The 19,349-nt window shown below is 47.0% G+C and overlaps 1 protein-coding gene across 2 annotated transcripts in view; it reads left to right on the forward strand.

Moving 5' to 3' along the window:
- The window catches only part of RFTN1 (raftlin, lipid raft linker 1), a 216,108-nt gene that overhangs the window by 82,673 nt on the left and 114,086 nt on the right, over positions 1–19,349 (forward strand). For both annotated transcript variants that reach the window (XM_061167257.1, XM_061167256.1), the window contains exon 3: positions 2,860–3,046. In XM_061167257.1, the coding sequence (XP_061023240.1) occupies positions 2,860–3,046 (187 nt within the window). The remainder of the gene's footprint in view (positions 1–2,859; positions 3,047–19,349) is intronic.

Consider the following 19,349-nt stretch of genomic DNA (forward strand, 5'->3'; position numbering starts at 1 on the left):
AAAAGTCTTGAATAAATGAAAGTCATGCCAGGTTCTTGGATGGAAACTTGTAGCATGATGAAAATATCCATTCTCGGGATGTTGACATTGTTAACTTTCTGTAAAATATTGGTTGGCTTCAATTTCCAATTCCTATGGATTAAAAAGAAAATCAAATAGTCTGAGGGGAGAGTGATAGGTTAGGAATTTGAGATTAATATATCAAACTGCTATATGTAAAATACATCAACAGGGACCTACTCTGCGGCACAGGGAACTGTATTCAGGATCGTATAATAACCTGTAATGAGACAGAATTTGAAAAAGAACAGATACATAGAGATATGTATAACTGAATCACTTTTCTATACACCTGCAACTAACAAAATGTTGTAAATTAACTGTTTTTCAATTAAAAATGAATAAAAAGAAGAAAGTCCATTCTCTGTCAGCTGTAATGTGAACATGATCTGATAAAAATAGCAGCAAGATTTTTTTTGAGGGGTAATTTGATGAGCTTATTTTAAAGACCACTTGGAAAAACAAATAAACAGAAAGATTCAGAAAACAAACAGGGAGATAGGAAAATTCAGAAAATAATGTGACCAGAGTTTAAAACATAATATAAAATTTTTAAAACGTGTATAACATTTATATAAAACATAATATAAAAATTATTAGAATAGATTAATGGATCACAGGTATAGATTTAAATATACTTAGGAATATAATATATGATAAAGACAACATCTCAAATCAGGAAAAAACGGATAAACTAGGAGTGGATGGGAAATGTTGAATTCATATTTCACAAATTCCTAATGGAGCAAAGATTCACATGTAAGAAATGAAATATTACTGTAGGAATTCAGCAGAGAATTGTTTTATAATACAGGTTTGTTCTGTGACCTAAAACTTAGAAGTTCCTGAAGGCAAGATTGACAAATTCAACTTCATTAAAAAAAATTCTTCATGGCAAAACTCATGTTATGCAAAGTCAAAAGACAAACGAATTGAGAGGTATTTGCAACTGTTATCACATATAAGAACTGGATTTCTTAATATATTAAGAATTACAAACCAATAGATCAATAACCCAGTTGACAACTAGGCAAAAATTATGAATTAACAGAAAAGACAACATAAATAGCATTTAAACGTGAAATGTTTAATGTTTAAGTACAAATTACATAACAAGAGAAATATAAATTACCACCTTCTGGGAATCATTTTTTTCACTGTGACAATAGCCAGGGCATGGGGGAAAGAAATGGGCTTCCCAGGTGGCACTAATGGTCAGGGACCCCCCTACAAAAGCAGGAGACGTAGGAGATGCAGCTCTGATCCCTGGATCGGGAAGATCCCCTGGAGGAGGGCATGGCAGCCCACTCCAGTGTTCTTTCCTGGAGAATCCCCATGGACAGAGGAGCCTGGCGGGCTACAGTCCTTGGGGTCACAAAGAGTCAGGCAGGACTGAGCGGCTAGCACAGTTGATAAAAAGGGATAAAAAGTTAGATTGTAAACATTATTCTACCATTTGTGTAAAAAAATGAGATGAGTAAACTTATTTACTTGTGTACAAATTTAGCGATTGTTAACATGTATACCAAAAAATGGATAGTATTGATTGCCTCTAGAGAAAAAAAAAATCTAAGTCATGGGGATTGGGCAGGGATGTACACTTTTCACTTGAATCTGTTAACTTTTGAATGTTGTCTGCCCTTCTCAAAAAGATTTTAAAATCATTCAGTAGGTGAAAAACATTTATTTTGATATGCAGAACTCTAATCTTGAGTTAATTTGAGTGTCCTTTCAAATAGTGATTACCCTTTTATGCTTTTTAGACAATTACCTTTGCCCATTTTTCTTTTCTTTCCTTTTTTTATTGTTTGTTTTTCAAATTAAGGAGATAACCCCTTTATGTTAAGTGGCTTGTCAATGTTGTTCCAGTTTGTCTTTGGACTTTGTTTTGCTCCTGCTTTTTGCTACACAGCAGTTTTATATTTGTATGCAGCTGTCATCATCTTCTGATCCTCCTCCTCCTTCTTTTCCTTCTTTCTTATGTTTTGAGGGGGTGGAAGTGACTTTTCCAGTGTGATCTCTGGGAAGTTTATCTCTAGATTCAGTTCAGTTCAGTCACTCAGTTGTGTCCGACTCTTTGCGACCCCATGGACTGCAGCACACCAGGCCTCCCTGTCCATCACCAACTCCTGGAATTTACTCAAACTCATGCCCACTGAGTCGGTGATGCCATCCAACCATCTCATCCTCTGTCGTCCCCTTCTCCTCCCACCTTCAATGTTTCCCAGCATCAGGGTCTTTTCCAGTGAGTCAGCTCTTCGCATCAGGTGGCCAAAGTATTGGAGTTTCAGCTTCAACATCAGTCCTTCCAATGAATATTCAGGATTGATTTCCTTTAGGATTGACTGGTTGGATCTCCTTGCAGTCCAAGGGACTCTCAAGAGTCTTCTCCAACAACACAGTTCAAAAGCACCAATTCTTCGGAGCTCAGCTTTCCTCACAGTCCAACTCTCACATCCACACACGACCACTGGAAAAGCCATAGCCTTGACTAGACGGACCTTTGTTGGCAAAGAAATGTCTCTGCTTTTTAATATGCTGTCTAGGTTGGTCATAGGTTTTCTTCCAAGGAGTAAGGCTCTAGATTGAAACTATCCAGTAGTCAGTGCCTATGGGTGAGTTTGAAATTAAACAGCTGTTTGTAGGTTTCCCTGAAGATGGTAGTTGAGAAGGGGACAGGCTCTTGAGTGGGAGGTGACCTGGAGATTTTCTGCTGGGCTGAGTGGCACGGGGTGTGGGTGGGGCAGGGTGGCCGGGTCGGTGGGTCTCTGATGGGCCTCCCCCTTCTCTTTCCTGCAGCTGAGCTCCCGAGGGCCTCCGCCGTGAGGCTGGCCTCCCTCCTCGACCTGCCCGCCCAGCTGCTGGAGCTGTACCAGCAGGGCTTCTCGCTGGCGGCCCTGCACCCCTTCGTGCAGCCGACCCCCGAGAGGGAGAAGACGCCCCTCGAGCACATCTTCAGGGCCATCTTGATCAAGAAGACCGACAGGTAAGGCCCCTGAGGGAGGGTGCTCACCATAGCATCACCAGGTGCTTGGGAGTGCGTTGGATGGAGGAGGAGATGGGAAAGGGTTAGGGTGGGGGCGTGTGTGTTTGGGCGGCTGCCCTAGTGCCTGAGACAGTAAAGAATCCGCCTGCAATGTGCGAGACCCAGGTTCAATGCCTGGATCTGGAAGATCCCCTGGAGGAGGGCGTGGCAGCCCACTCCAGTATTCTTGCCTGGAGAACCCCATGGACGGAGAAGCCTGGTGGGCTACAGTCCATGGGGTTGCAAAGAGTCAGACACAACTAAGTGACTAAGCCCCACACGTGTCTGTTTGGAGTTTACCTCTGTTTCCAGGGCCTCTGCCCTCTGACGGGTTAAGACCAAACATTAGACAACTGAAGAGTTTCATAGTGTCCTGCAGCTGTCTACACCAGGAGACATAAGGAGAGAATTCATTTTACAGCCTTTTCTCCTTTTAATTTACTGGATTACACTCAGCTAGAAAAGTGTCTCCTTGAGGATGTGTACTCCCAAAACGAAGCAGCTAGTAAAAGTATAATACTGTTAATCTGAAAAGCATGGCTGGAGAACACACTAATTTTGGTTAAAGGCTGTATGCAAATTTTATGTCTTCCCCCAAACTCTAAAAATACTTGAACATTCTGTCAGTACATTCTATCAGTCCCTTGGGAGGAAACACAAAATTCACTTGAATTAAATGCTGTGATTGATTTGGTCTTGATTTGGATTTTCAAGACTTGGACCGATGTTTTTCAATATGGCTTGTCCAGTAATGCTTGCTCTTATACTCTTATTGGGTCTAATTAGGAAATGAAGAGGTGGAGATTTTTTTTTCAAAAGGAGCTGTATGAATTTTAAATGCTTTTAAAAAAATGATGAAGGGGCACGGAGGGATAAGTTAGGAGTTTGGGGTTAACATGTACATACTTCTGTATATAAAATATGGCTTCCTGCGTCGCTGTAACAGTAAAGAATCTGCCTGCAATGCAGGACCCTGGGTTTGATCCCTTGGTGGGGCATGGCAACCCACTCCAGACTTCTCGCCTGGAGAATTCCATGGACAGAGGAGCCCGGTGGGCTACAGTCCATGGGGTCACAAAGAGTCAGCCACGATTGAGCGACTGGCACTTTCACTTTCACATATAAAATAGACAGCCAACAAGGACCTACTATATAGCACAGGGAACTCTACTAAAGATTTTATAATTACTTATAAAGGAAGAAATCTGAGAAAGAATATACAAAGAATCTATATATACGTGTATATGTAAAACTGCTGTAGGCTTGACACTAATACAACATTGTAAATCAACTTTACTTCAGTTTAAAATGAATAAATCAAAACAGTGAAGATGGGCTCGAAAACACATTATACTTCTGCTGCTTTCGTGAAAGTAAAAATGGAAAGCTTGGCAAAGGAGATCGGATCTGACTTTTGGCCAGTTATTAGGCGGGGAGTGACAGCTTGTGCTGTGTTTTTAAAAAAGAGACAGTAGGACAGCTGTCCGTCTTTCTCTCTTGCTTTGCCTGCTGAGCAGACGTTTGGCTGGTGATCTCAGGAGGGCCAGCTGGGAGACCAGAGGCTGTGTGACAGAGACCCACCCCTCTTTCCTGGCCAGCAGAGTTCTTCAGCTTCTCACAGCTGATCGAGCCCTGTGTCAGTGTGTGTTAGAATCTGAAGTGAAAGGGGGCGTCCGCTTCTGCTCCTGCCCAGAATTACCGTGGTTTCTGCAGAGCGAAACGTGTCTCAGCGTCTGCTCTTTTTGCGTGTTGCTTGCTTCGTGTTGAACGGCAGTGGGTCAATATCTGGTCAGTCACAAGATGGAATTGTTCTGGGAGCCCTAGTGGTTTTAAGGCCCTCTGACACACAAGGCGTGCGTGGTAACAGTAGGTCGCATTCATTGGGCACTCACTCTGTGCCAGGCTTTGTAAGCATCCGAGCATCCTCACAGTCAGCCTATGGAGTAGTACCTGTTCTCAGCTACCAGTGAGACAGGTACAGTATGCATATGCGGAAGCTGAGGCTCAGGCCTGGAGGTAGCTATCAAGGAGGCAGAGACGGCAGCCAGCACCCTGCCAGGCTCTTAGCCCTGACGTGAGGCGCCTGCTGCGTCCCCGCACCCAGGATTCCTGTGGCTGACCCCTTCATGAAAAAAGCAGAAGGGGGCATCTTTGATTTTTAGATGAGGTGGTAATTTCAATGCTCTACCTTTTCTCTGTATCAGAATTTCAGAAAAGAGACAAAATAAGAGCAGTTTATCTTGTGCCTTCCTGGTTACCTAAGGCATTCGCCGGGCTCCAGGGTTTCTGATCCTTAGGCCATTGCGTTGGTCTCGATGTGTGAAGGGGACAAGTCCACTTTGGTCAGGACACAGGACTGCCCCTCCCTGTAATTCTGCTGCAGGTACTGCTCATACGGGACTTGCCATGAAGTCAGCAGTTCAGAAATGAACTTGATCCTAATGTGAAGGTGTCTGCTTTTTTTTTTCCCCCTGCTATGCAGCAGCACTTCTCAAATTTGGATGTCTTTCCTGTGAGTCTCCCACAGATGCTGTTCAGATGCAGAGTGTGAGTCAGAAGGTCTGGGGTGGGGCCTGGGACCCATCTCTAATACGCTTCCAGGTGGTGCAGATGCTCTTGGTCCATGGACCACACTTAGAGTAGCTGGGGCCTAAGGACCTGACTCCTCCTCGCCTGGCTCCATGCCTGACACTCACCAACACCTCCTGACTCCCTGGAGAGTATTGGGCCCCAGAAAAGGGGGAGGAAGAGCCCTGGGTTCCTGGTCGGAGGACCTGTGTTCCGCGCTGCACTCGGCTCCTCGTAGGAGGTGTTGTGTGCAGGACACATCAGTAGATTTTTCTGAGCCCCCTTTTTCTAGCGGGTACGATGTGGGGTTTGTACTAAATGATTTGCGAGACCAGTGCCAACTCTAAATTTCAGTGCGACTGGATGAGGTGGGCAAGAAGGCTGCTCTTAGGAATAAGAAAGAAATGATCCCTCTTTGTGAGCAGTTCGTTACCAGCCAGTGGTAAAGCTGGGCGTTCGGTAGGAGTTCTTTCCTCCTCCTGAGGGCAGGCCCTGAGCTAATGCGCTTACTTTTCAGAAGAGAAAATGGGTCAAGCTATTAAGAAGGAGACACGGAAGATTTTCAAAAAAGAGTTGGTGTGCTCCTTGGTGTGAGTTCACTCCAGTCCGGAGTGTCTGGACCACCTGCCTGGGTGGCTTTAATGAACACTTCAGCTCCTTAATAAGCAGATACAGAGAGAGAATTGCTTGGATATCTTGGTGCCAGATCTTTGCAAGTGCTCCTCCCCCTTTAAAGGAAGTTGCAGAAGCTTGGTAATTTGCCAGGTTCGGTAACAGCCATAGTAATTTGCCATTCTCCTGGAAAACATGACCCAGAGAATTTCCCCTACTTCCACTTCGTATTGGTGGGAAGCAGTCATTATACTATTTTAAAGGCTAGGCATTTTCTGCCCTAGCAAATGCAATAACTCCATGTTTTTGCATCATGAGGAAAAAGACCCCATGCTATGAAAAATAAAACCCAGCTGCACATTTTCCATATCAGTTGGGAGTTTAAGTAGTGAAAATGAAGCAAAGGAGATCTTATGTAATTAATTTTTAAAATGGGCAGTTAATGGTATTTTTTCACCAAGTCTGCCAAAGTCCTGACGGCTATAGATGCAGATCAATGAAATTATAAGCTCTCAAAGAGCAGGTGAATGCCTAATATTTTCCAAGTGGACTTCATTGAAAGAGTGTGTGTAAACTTTCTAGATTACTCTCTGCTTAAATCAACTTTGTTGGCAAGAATCATCATGAGATGACTACTTGGAATGTCAACCTTAATGTGTTGAAGTGAAAGCCGCTCAGTCATATCTGACTCTTTGTGACCCCATGGACTACATGGAATTCTCTAGGCTAGAATAGTGGAGTGGGAAGCCTTTCTCTTCTCTGGGGGATCTTCCTGAACCCAGGGATTGAACCCAGGTCTCCCAAGTTGCAGGCGGATTCTTTACCAGCTGAGCCACAAGGGAAGCCCTAATGTGTTGAAAGGTGAACATAAAGTTTGTAGCAAATAACTGGCCTTTGGAATCTGCAGTAAGATAGGGGGAAAAAAAACCAGAACCATTCAAGCTTGCTTGCATTCACCCATTCACTCCCTCATGGATTCATTTGCAAGCATTTAGCTTCTGCTCTCTGCATGGTATCATAGAAGGGACTTTGCTTGGTGAGAAAGGGGAGGATGCAGATGCAGAATTCAGCTGCATGTGAGACCTGCTAGCCAGGTGTGTGTGTGCCTACTCGCTCAGTCGTGTCTGACTCTTTGTGACCCCATGGACTGTAGCCCACCAGGCTCCTCTGTCCATGGGATTCTCCAGGCAAGAATACTGGAGTGGGTATCCTTTTCCCTTCTCCAGGGGATCTTCCCAACCCAGGGATCGAACCCAGGTCTCCCTCATTGCAGGTGGATTTTTTATCGTCTGAGCCACCAGGGAAGCCTTCCAGGTGCCTGCAGTTTAACTGAGAAAATAAGATGCCCCTCATGCATGGGGGTTTGGAAAAGGGGGAAGTCACCTCCTGCTAGAAAGAAAACTACAGAAATGTTTCAGGAGGAAATATTTCTTTTGGATAGTAATATGAATGAAGAGGGAAGAGTTTATTTAAGTCTTATAATGAAATATTTTCGAGTGAGGTTTGAGCAAATTGAGAGCATCATTGACAGCCTAACTGTATTATTCAGTTCAGTCGCTTAGTCATGTCCAACTCTTCGCGACCCCATGGACTGCAGCACACCAGGCCTCCCTGTCCATCACCAACTCCAGGAATTTACCCAAACTCATGTCTGTTGAGTCAGTGATGCCATCCAACCATCTCATCCTCTGTCATCCCCTTCTCCTCTTGCCTTCAATCTTTCCCCACTTCAGAGTCTGTTCCAGTGAGTCGGCTATTCACACCATGTGGCCAAAGTATTGGAGTTTCAGCTTCAACATCAGTCCTTCCAATGAACACCCAGGACTGATCTCCTTTAGGATGGACTGGTTGGATCTCCTTGCAGTCCAAGGGTCTCTCAAGAGTCTTCTCCAACACCACAGTTCAAAAGCATGAATTCTTCGGCACTTAGCTTTCTTTATAATCCAACTCTCACATCCATACATGACTACTGGAAAAGCCATAGCTTTGACTAGATGGACCTTTGTTGGCAAAGTAATGTCTCTGCTTTTTAATATGCTGTCTAGGTTGGTCATAGCTTTTCTTCCTAGGAGCAAGTGTCTTTTAGAACCCCATGAACTATATTATTAGTTGTTCCCAAAGCGTAGTGCGGTAATGTTCCTCCAAGCCCTCTGCCACTTTGACAAGTATAACTTCAATCCATGAAAAATTGTATGATCGTTTCTTCTGAAGATTTTGATAACTGCCATTTCATTTGAAGATGACGGGTCAAACCACACATCTGACTCAGTTGTTCTGATCCTGAGTGTGTTGAACTGAGTCAGTCAGTGACTTTGGAAAGTGACTTGAGGAGGAGTAGCTGACTATGAGATCCCTGATAAGTGAGTGTCTGCACTTCCTTCTCCCAGCTCTTTCTTGGGAACAGTGGGTGGTTTGTAACAGACAATATAGTTGCATTCAGTTTGATTTTGAAGTACATTTTAAGTTGTCCTTCATTTTTTCCCGGGCAGTTTTCCTACGAACAAGTTGCCAAAGATCTCAAAACTTGATGGCTGAGGGCAGTCAGTTATTAAAATGTCACCCTGAGGTTTCGTGCGTGTGGGTTTAATTCTAGGTTGTTTCATGGCTGTGGATGTTAAGTACAGAATTGCCTTGTGCTGCGCCGTCTTTCAGCCGTTGAACTGTCGTTTTTCACACGCGGAGCTAGTTCAGGGTGTCATCCATGTGTTTTCTTCATCGCTAATGGGTTGAAGCCATTTGGGTCCGGGTCCCCTGGAATAACGCCTTATATGGTGCGGGGAAGCGGGACACGTGTGCCCTCTCGACTTTCATCAGCTGCCTTCTGGCTTCGGGCCACGGAGCGGGGCATGCAGAGGAGCCGCAGCTAATGCGGGGGTGGGATTCTGAAGCCCCGGCGGAGGGTGAAAAACGCATATAATCAAAGCTGCCCTTGAAAATCTCTTTAATTGCCAATGAAATGTAATCCTGTAGCATATCTCTGCCCAACGAGGCAAGTTTCCCTTCAGGACTAGATCGTTTTGGTGTTTCCAGCAGTGAGCCCCGTGGGGAGAAAATCAGTTGGTTTGGGTTTATGGTGAGCATTGGGTCACACCCGGGGTGGTGAGATGCTCATGCCCAGAGGGGCGTTTGTGGGAACTGAGATGGGGGAGCCGCCTCTCCCCGCCCCCACCCCCGCTCAGGTCCTCTCTGAAGCACACCTGCCTGTTGGCTGGAATAACCGGCACTGTTTTAAGTGGTAAATGTTTCTGCCCTTTCGGTTAGATTTTCCTAAGGTGAATGTGCAGGGAAAACTCTAGCAGAGCTCCCAGCTCTCAAGAATCTTCTCTGCTAGGAGGATGAAAGTCTCCATGCCAGTTGTGTGGGTGCCCAGCTCCATCTGTGGGTCTTGATTTCTTACCTCTGCCCTGGAATTTGTTAACACAAGGGTTTTAGCAAAGGAGGCCCCGTGGCTCCTGCATGCTCTGGGTCTGGACGGATGGGCAGATTGGAGCAGGGGCCCCAGTGCTGGGAAGGGCCTTCGGGGGTCTGGGGGAGCCTGGAGAAGCGGACCCCGGGGATTGATGACGTGGGGTGACTGGAACACGAGGTCTGCAGGGAAACGCGGGGCCTGGGCAGGGGGCCTCTGGAGGCCGGGCTAAGGAATTCGAACTTCATGCTGCGGTCAGTGGGGATCCACTGCAGTGTCTTTGTTTTGTTTTAGAGGCACAGCCACTAGAAGTGCCGCGCTTTCAAAAGTCTGAAGGAGGGGAAGCCTGGAAGGGGAAGAAAATGGGGGCTGAGAGAGCAGAGCGCCGGTGATGGTGGGAGGTGATGGGTGGTTAAAGTCGGTCGTGCTAAGAAGGTGAGGGTTCATGTCCCGTAGGAGGAAATACTGGATTTAACATTTAGGGAGAAAGGGACAGCCTGGAGGGAGAGGAAGAATCGAAGTCTGAGTGAGCTTTCTTTCTTTGTAATTAATTAATGTATTTTAATCGGAGGCTGATTACTTTACAATATTTTGGTGGTTTTGGCCATCCATCGACGTGGATCAGCCACGGGTGCACATGTGTCCCCTTCCCGAACCCCCTCCCACTTCCCTCCCCCCCCATCCCTCAGGGTGGTCCCAGAGCACTGGCCCTGAGCGCCCGCTTCCTCTGAGTAAGCCCTTGGCCCTGAGTGCCTGCTTCATCTGAGTGCGCCCTTGGCTGCAGGTGGCTGGAGGAGGAGCTGGGAGGGCACGGTGGACAGGCGAGGGGCCGTGTCTGGTGGGGTTTCCCAGCTGCAGACCCCAGAGGGGGCTCCGCGTGCAAGTGGCGATTAAGGCAGTGCTTCCAGGAGGAGTCTCTCTGGGATGGGGACCCAGGCAGGGAAGGGAAGGGAGCTGGTGAGCATGGCTGGGCCTCTGGGGAGTGGTGAGTCCACAGGAGGCGGGGGCGCTGGTTCTCCTGCTCCTGCATCTGGGAGCTATTGTCCGGGAGCCCCTCGGGTATCCCGGGATACCCTGCAGGCCTGGGGCGCAGCCAGCCAAAGCAGAGCTAGTAGTGAAGCCTGCAGAAGCTGGAGAACACCCAGAACCGGGAAGGGGGTGGAGGGGACCTGATTGGGAAATGGAGTGCATCCTTCCCGGGAGGAGATGAACACATCAGTTGGTTGCATCCTATTTGTGGCTGTTGCTGGACACACACCCGCTGGGAGGTGTCCCCCGGGGAGCCAGGAGCCAGGAGAGAAGTCCGAGCTGGGGGCAGTCTGTGGGGGAGCTCAGGGAGGCTGGGGTGAGGACCTGCCCACTCCTGGGATGCTCACGGAGCCCCTGCTGCTGACCGTCTGACCAGAGGCTTCCAGCGGTACTTAGGAGGGACTTGGTGACTCGCCAGGACTTGCCTTGTGGCTCAGCTGGTAAAGAATCCGCCTGCAATGTGGCAGACTTGGGTTCGATCCCTGGGTTGGGAAGACCCCCTGGGGAAGGGAAAGGCTACCCACTGCAGTATTCTGGCCTGGAGAATTCCATGTACTGTACAGTCAATGGGGTCCCAAAAGAGGCGAACATGACTGAGTGACTCCTGAGTGGCTCGCCGAGAGCTGTGCGGAGCTGCTGTCTTCCACACCGCCCGTGTGCGTGGAGCCTGGGGAGGCTCTCCTGTCCAACCCCACCAGCAGGCCGTTCTCCCAAGTACTTGTGAGCAGCAGACAAGCGGGATGGAGCCAGCTCTGGCCGCCGAGTGTCAGGAGTTGCAGACAGAGACAGTCCTTTGGGCTTTTTGCTATTTCGTTTCTAGGAAAGCAAGCCTCAAGAGCATTCAGCTTTCCTCCTTGCTTCCCCTTCTTGGGTCAGGACTCTAAAATCTTGACGACTCTGCCTTTGTTCCAAGACAGGGCTTAAAATTGCCGGTGCCTACAGGGGCCCGGCTCCTTGCCTGGGGACCCCTGGGTGAGCCCGAGCCTAACTCTGCTCCGTTGTTGCCCAGAGTTCCAGATCTTGCAGCTTTCTGCAGGAAAGCCAGAAGTCTGGATTCTTATGTGAAAACTTCTCCTTTTAAACTGTTGCCTGACTCTTTCTAAATAACATCGTGTGTCCCTGACCCACCCCGCTGGCTGCCTTGTCGCTGCCTTGAAGATTTCTGTGTGTCGGGCTGGCGGGGGTGCTTATCACTCACCCTTGGAGTTGCGTGTTCTTTCACACTCAGCAGTCATCACCCTTCCAAGTCCTTTATTACTCTTTTTCATACGTCTGCCCGCCTCCCCTCCTCCTGGCTGTCTTCTTTCGTCGTTGGATTCTCTTTGTTTACTTACTAGAGTGCCAGGTGCTGAGTAGGTTTGGCCCCAGTAGAATTTTTCTGAATCAAGTGGACTAAAACCATGCTTCTATCTTTCACTGAACAACCATAAGTTCACTGAAAGATGAATTTGTCTTTGGTTTACATATTTAACCGGTACCAGAAGCGCATCTTGTTAACATAGCCACACAGCGTGGACCCCAAATAATGGAACCACACACAGACACACAGACACACACACACAAGATCCTTTTATTGCCCAAATAGCAGTGGTTTGCCACAAAGGTATGTATGTGTTATTTTTCACACTTTTTTGGTTTGTTTTTAAAAAACAACCGAAGTGTGGCCTTCAAAGGAAGGGCAGTCTGCGCAGACCTTAAGTGGAGTACAGATGCCTTCCGTCGCTATAGGAGCAGGCCCTCAGGATGCGGTTCTCCCCTTCCTGACCCGTGCCTGCCTCACGGGACTGACCTTCCCACACCCTAGCCTCTGCCCGGGCCCGTGATGGTCTCCCTCAGAGGAGCAGCGAGGCGCCTGCCCCACTGCCGGTCCCCTGGTAACCAAGTTCAGGCCGTCTGCCGTGATGCCCCCATGACTGGCAACCCCCTCCCCGGCCCCGGGTGCAGAGCCTCACCCCTCGTGCTCCTGCCTTCAGCCGCACGTGGTGGGGTTTCCTCCAGGACTTTGCTGCAGACGGATGAGGCCCCCCCCCCCCCCCCGCACCCATGAAGCCATTTCTGTCTCTGTGGCCCCCTCTGTGGTCTGTCTTTGGCCGTAAGGTCTTAAAGGCAGGCAAGCGCTGGCCTTGTCAGCCCGCAGGGTGCAGCCCAGTGGTGGCCTTTGTTCGTAGCCCACGAGAAAACGTGAACATTTTCATTGGCTTTTGAAAAGGGCAGAATTGGGAAAGTACAGAATCCTGTTGGGACAGAACAGAAAATTCTTTTAAAAATTACAGCCGACAGTGTACTCTTTAAGTGGCCCTGTGTCTCTTCGTGTCTAATTTCTACCAATTACTCTGACTCTTGGGAGAATTACAGGGCTTCTAGAAAGAGGTTTCATAATGAAATGGAATACACAGGAGGGAGGGGTGCCTTCTGGGAGGCGCCCTAGAAAACGCTCACACGCGAGCTGGGCTTCAGCCTGGAGCGTCTGACTGTCAGAATCACACGTGGGGAGGGTGCGTAGCGCTGGGCTGGGGGTGATTGACACGTACTGCTGTTGTGGGGGGGGGAACCACAGCAGCTGGTTTATTCCCAGAGAGCAGAAATGCAGGAAAGGGGACTCGGAGTTCTTTTCCTAACTCTGGTGGGGGGAGGAGGTCTTTGTTTGGTGCGGAGGTCATCATTTGGGATTCTGATTTGGGAAGGACCCCGCTCTTTGCTCACAGTGCTCCCCCCCGGCCCCCCATTGCTGGCGTGGGAGCATCCTCATCAGCTTTCTCTAGCTTCCTGAGGTGTCGGGAACTTGATTAGTTCTCGGGGGCTGCTGCCTTGCTCCCCACAGAGCTGTCCGGCCGCTCCGCAGACCTCCTTAATGTATTCCTCCTGTTTCCTCCTCTCACTCCAGGCTGACACCCTTCTCCGGCGTGTGGAAGTTTCAGGATTCACTGTTAATTACTGTGTTTGCACTTTCCAATCTAATATGTCGGCATATAGCCACACTCTCTTGGGGAAAGAGAGGTTCCCCCCCCCAATCCACACCCCTAACTGGCTTGCCTGCTTATTCTTCTTCTGTCTCTCCACATGTCAGATTTTATCCCAGGTTGGGATAAAACTGTCTGATCGCTGTCCTGGATTGCCTGTGTCTTTCCCCACGTGTTCTACGATATTTATTTTTTTGCCTCCTCTGAGAGACAATTAGCATACTAGCGGTTTCCGGTTTTTCTCGAAAGTCGTTTGGAATGGTGGAGAATAGCAAGCAAGGTACCCAAAACACAAATAGCACAAGCAACTCCGTTTTTTTGAAAATTCCTGTTGATCGTATACCCTGTGCCAATTCGGCAGTACTGTGACATGCCTGTGTTTGTTTTAGAATAAAGAGAAGTTCTCCCCTCCCACATGCGCACACAACCTTTAAATTACAGTGGACTCTAGGAAGCTGTGTTCTGTGGCTGGGTGCCTTGTGAACTCAGTGTGGGTGATTTGGTGCAAACAGTTTTATTCAGATGTTGGGTTTTTGTCTTTGTATGCTTATTCCATATTAAATTTAGGAACTCAGAGTGTCTTCCTGGCAGTCTTTTTTTTTGTCGTTAGTCTTGCTTGTCAGTTAGTAGTAACTTAGATGGTGTGTATTGCTCCAGCTAAGAAGGATACCGTGGGCCTTACATGTGTTGGGGCCTGGAAAAGGCTAGTACTGGTTTAGTTTTGCATTTTTAGCCATGAATGCAGCAGCAGGTGAGAAATAACTCCCAGATCCACATAAGTGCATTATTAGTGATGGCAACGTTCTTGAGATTGTGATGTAATGATTATCTCTATGATCTATCCAAGCTGTTTTCTGTAATGTTTTAAATGGTGGAAAAATGGAACCATTTTATAAAGAGGTAAATGCTGTAATGTGATTTAGTGGAGTACATCATTTCATTTGCTTCCTATTCAGCCACCATGAGATGAAACTTGAAATGACTACAGAGACTTTAAAAACCAAATTAGTAACTGGTATTCATATCACACCTGTTTCCGAGGGCCTGGAAGTGCTTTCCCTTCATTCCTGTGTGTGTTAAGTGTTACAGTCTAGTCTCACCACGTCCTCATGAGGGTTGCTTTTGTTGTCCTTGTTTGTGGAAAACACTCATGCATTCAGCAGAGGTTTTAGACTCTATTTTATAGCTAAAAAATAGAGGAAGTCTTGCGTTATCCCTCACTTCTATTTTATGTCCTAAGAAGATGAGGCTGGAGAAGTCACCGATGACCTCTGAGGACCAGAGTGTAGGCTGGGTGAGCGGGAGGGTTGGTGGAGGTGGGGCTCACGGCCCGTCTTGGGGCTCATGGCTCAGAAACACATCCTATTTGGTTTAAGGACCCAGAGCTTATAGGAGGGTCCTCTGAGAATCCCCAGATTCCTCTGGGCTGTACAGTACCTGTCCAGGCGGTGGAACCACGAGCCTGGTCACCCCCATGCTGGTTTCAGGACACGGGCCGCTGCTGCGAACCATCGGGAGACCCTCAGACGCCTCCGTTCAGCAGACTGCCCGGGCCTTGTCAGTTTCTGCATTGAACGGCGCAGTACCGGGGATGGGTCTAAGGCCATCAGTACCTTGTTTCCCTCTGTGCCCTAAAAGCAAAAGCAGCATGAATCTACGTGTCTGTGTTTCTAAGGCAGTGACCCTTGTAAGGTAAGAGAGAATGAAGTGAAAGCAGTCTGTGCTCTGGGGGGATTTATAACAGACCCAATTTGTCGAAGTTTTCATGATTTTCATCCTCAGCTTCTACAGGTTAAGTCCCCAGAATTGCTCTGCCAGGCAACCTCGATCTTAACAAACAGGAACAGAAAGCCTGCTTTTATTGTGAAGAACGTTTATATACGTTTGCTGCTGCTGCTAAGTCGCTTCAGTCAAGTCCAACTCTGTGCGACCCCATAGGCGGCAGCCCACCAGGCTCCCCCATCCCTGGGATTCTCCCGGCAGGAACACTGGAGTGGGTTGCCCTTTCCTTCTCCAGTGCATGAAAGCGAAAAGTGAAAGTGAAGTCGCTCAGTTGTGTCAGACTCTTCTCGACCCCATGGACTGCAGCCCACCAGGCTCCTCCATCCATGGGACTTTCCAGGCAAGAGTACTGGAGTGGGGTGCCATTGCCTTCTCCCATATATGTTTGCAGGCACTTTTTTTTAAAATTATTTTATTCAAGTGTCATTGATTCACATGTTGTATTAAATTTTGCTACACAGTAAAGTGATTCAGTTATACATATATGTATTTTATATATATACATTCTTTTTCATATTCTTTGCCATGGTGGTTTTATCCCAGGATATTGAGTATAGTTCCCTGTGCTGTAAGCAGGATCTTGTTGTTTATCCATCCTGTATATAATATGTTTGCCTCTGATAATCCCAGGCTCCCGACTTATCCTTCTGCTGCCCCGTCCCCCCGGCAACCACAGGTCTGTTCCCTGTGTCTGTGAGCCTGTTCTGTTTCGTAGAGAAGTTCCCTTGTGTCATACCTTAGATTCAAAGGCACTTCTTAACGTGATTTGCCATTTATTGGCCATGACGCTGATCATGTATTTATTGCCGGAGCCAGAGTCCTTTCTCTTTGCTTTGTGATATGCCTTGTCTTTCCTCTGGGAATCCAAGATGTAGAAAACAGTGCTCAGAATGGTAACTGTCACAGTCACCCTTCTGATGGCACGGAGGAGCCGAGATTCCCCCCAGGATCTTTCTGCATCTAACACTTTAACTTTATAACCATTAGGGTTAGGGTAGGATTTTTCAACCTTCATAGCTTTTCAGCCGTTGACCTTCTGGGCCAGAAGCCATCCTGTGAGATGTAGGGTATTTGGCATCATGCCCGCCTCTGCCCACTGGGCGTCGGTAGCAAACACCTCCCTTCCTGCCCTTGCAGTTATGATGATCAGAAATGTTTCCAGACATTACCAAATGTCCCTGACCCACAAAACTACCTCCAGTGAGAACCCCTGGATTAGTGTAAGGGCATGAGGTGGAGAGTCTTAACTGTATTTCCTTGTCCTTTTGTCAATAGCATTGATTGTGCTAACCTAACTTAGCCATGGAATGAAATGCCGCCTTTATCATAGGTTGGATTTCTGCATATACCCTAATTTACTCCTGATTCTCTATTGTTCCTTTGATCTGTTGATTGATTTTTGTGCTAACACCATGCTCTTTTGATTACAATAAATTTGTAGTGTGTATTAATATCTAGTCAGGCACTCTTCTTCTCCTGCAGGATCTTGGCAACTTTTGCATATTGATTTTTCCATATATAGTCTATGGTTGTTTCCTTCAGTTCCTAGTAAACCCTGTTGAAATTGTAATTTCATTTACATACTAATCTGAGAAGAATTTCTCCCTTGTGTTTTTAAGACCATAAGTGTAAGCGTAGTTGCTCAGTTGTATCCAGCTCTTTGCAACCCCATGGACTATAGTGAACCAGCCTCCTCTGTCCATGGAATTCTCCAGGCAAGAATACTGGAGTGGGTTGCCATTCCCTTCTCCAGGGGATCTTCCCATCCTAGGGATTGAATCTGGGTCTCCCACACTATAGGCAGATTCTTTACTGTCTGAGCTGCAAGGGAAGCCCACTTTAAGACCATGGCGTTCAGTATTATTGTCAGAAGTTAATTTTTTATTTTAGAGCTTTCTGATTGTTCTGAAAATTCTACACAGTTTAGACCAGTCATTACCAAAGGTGGGCACCCATGTTAAAAGATCACTGAGACTTATGCTTATATATATTGAAAATGAGGAGAGGCATTATGCATTAGTAACATCGATGTTTAGCATTCAGGTTGCAGGTAGTGGCCTGGCTGGGTGCAGACCTCAGAGGGGCCCTGTCCTCGCAAAGCAGGTTGTGGGTTCCTGGAGGGGCCTGGGTTCAGGGAGCTGTTTCAATTGAGAACCTGGAAAAGTGGATTTGTGGATTCTTTTTTGTAGTTTTAACTAAGTTAGCTCTCATGACATATACATATGGTTAAAAATTCCTGTTAAGTGATTGCAGATTGAGGAGAATACAGAATACCAGTAATGTAAATGTGAAATTCTCTTTCACACACACAGACACACGAAACCGCCACATTGACCCTTCTCTTCACTGTGTATAAGAGCTTTCTTAGTGACATAAAAAAAGCCAATGCCTACCTACTTCAATCTGACAGAAGGTGACCAAAGAAATTTTAACTTCAAGATGACATTTTGCAATGTGGATTTACTTCCACTATTGTTAGCAGTGAATCTCATTTCCAGTGTATATTATGCCTTGGAATATTAATTATTAATAAACAGTAACCTATTGTGATTATAGGATTCCCTGGTGGGCTCAAACAGTAAAGAGTCTGCTTGCAATGCGGGAGACCTGGGTTCGATCCCTGGGTGGGAAGATCCCTGGGAGAAGGAAATGGCAACTCACTCCAGTGTTCTGGACTGGAGAATCCCATGGACAGAGGAGCCGGGGGGTAACAAAGAATAAGACACGATTGAGTGACTTCACATGTATCCTGATTATCCTTTTTAAATACTGCTCATTTCATCTGTGTCTCATCTTCTAAATGTTGAGTGCTGTGTGTATTGTTTTCTAACATACGTAAGACGCTGGTACTGTAGTACTCAGGAGACTGTTACTGATGGATTGTGTGATTAAAAAGCTTTGGAGACCGCCGATTGGTGAAGTTTCTGGGTCACACCAGTGGTTCCAGAAGCAGTTTTGAGTCTGCGTGGTGCTCCATGCACAGTATCTCCTGGGAGTTCCTTAGAAATGCGGATCCAGCCTGACCCAGAGAGGCTGACTCCGAATCTGCATTTTAACAGGATCCCAGGGGTCTCTATACACATCGAAGTCTGAGAAAGGCGATAAACTGTACTTTCCTCTTAGGGAGCCACTAGCACCCACACACGCACGCACGCACCTCCACGTATATCAACTAAAGTTAAATAAAACTAAACGCTCATTTCCTCAGTGGCACTGGCCACATTTTAGATGCTCAGCAGCAGCGTGTGGGTTGCTACTGGTAGCTCAGAGATGGAGCACGTGCCCTGTGTAACTCAGCAGGTTAAAGGGTGCCAGCAGGAAGACCCAGAAAATAAGGAAACCATAAGCAAACTTGATCTGGGATGTGTGCATTATCTGTAAATGAAAAAGAGACTTCCTGTTGCTTCACCGGATGTGGCCTGTGAGAGTCTTAGGAAGGGCATTCATGTGTGGAGCTGTGGCTGTTATTTCTGTTTGCAGATATTGTGACTTTTCTGAGCCAATCAGTACCGAGCACACCTGCCTGCCTTTATTCAGTGTTATGTTAAGTAATAAATATGCATTATAAAAATAATATTGATGCATCAGCACTACTCTTCATCATTTCCATATCTTTCAAAGCCAGGGAGGAGCCTTGCAGAGTTCGTGAGAAAGTAGGACTCTGCCCCAAGTCCCATTTCGTGCGGTGGGGGTTCTCTTAGCTGTCGTCCAGTGCGGTGGAAATTGAATTTCTTTCGCAGCAACGTTATACAGGGACCCCTGGGGTAGAGCTTGTTTGTTAGCTTTTTTCCTTGCCTTTAAGGTTAAAGGTGAACTCTTTATGTCTTGCGCTCGCTGATGGCTTATCAACCAGAGAACACGCAGAGCAAGGCAGGATGTGGCAAGGTTTCTGTAGAATAAATAGCAG

This window comes from Dama dama, chromosome 19 (genome assembly GCF_033118175.1).
Source record: "Dama dama isolate Ldn47 chromosome 19, ASM3311817v1, whole genome shotgun sequence".
Classification (NCBI taxonomy): domain Eukaryota; kingdom Metazoa; phylum Chordata; class Mammalia; order Artiodactyla; family Cervidae; genus Dama; species Dama dama.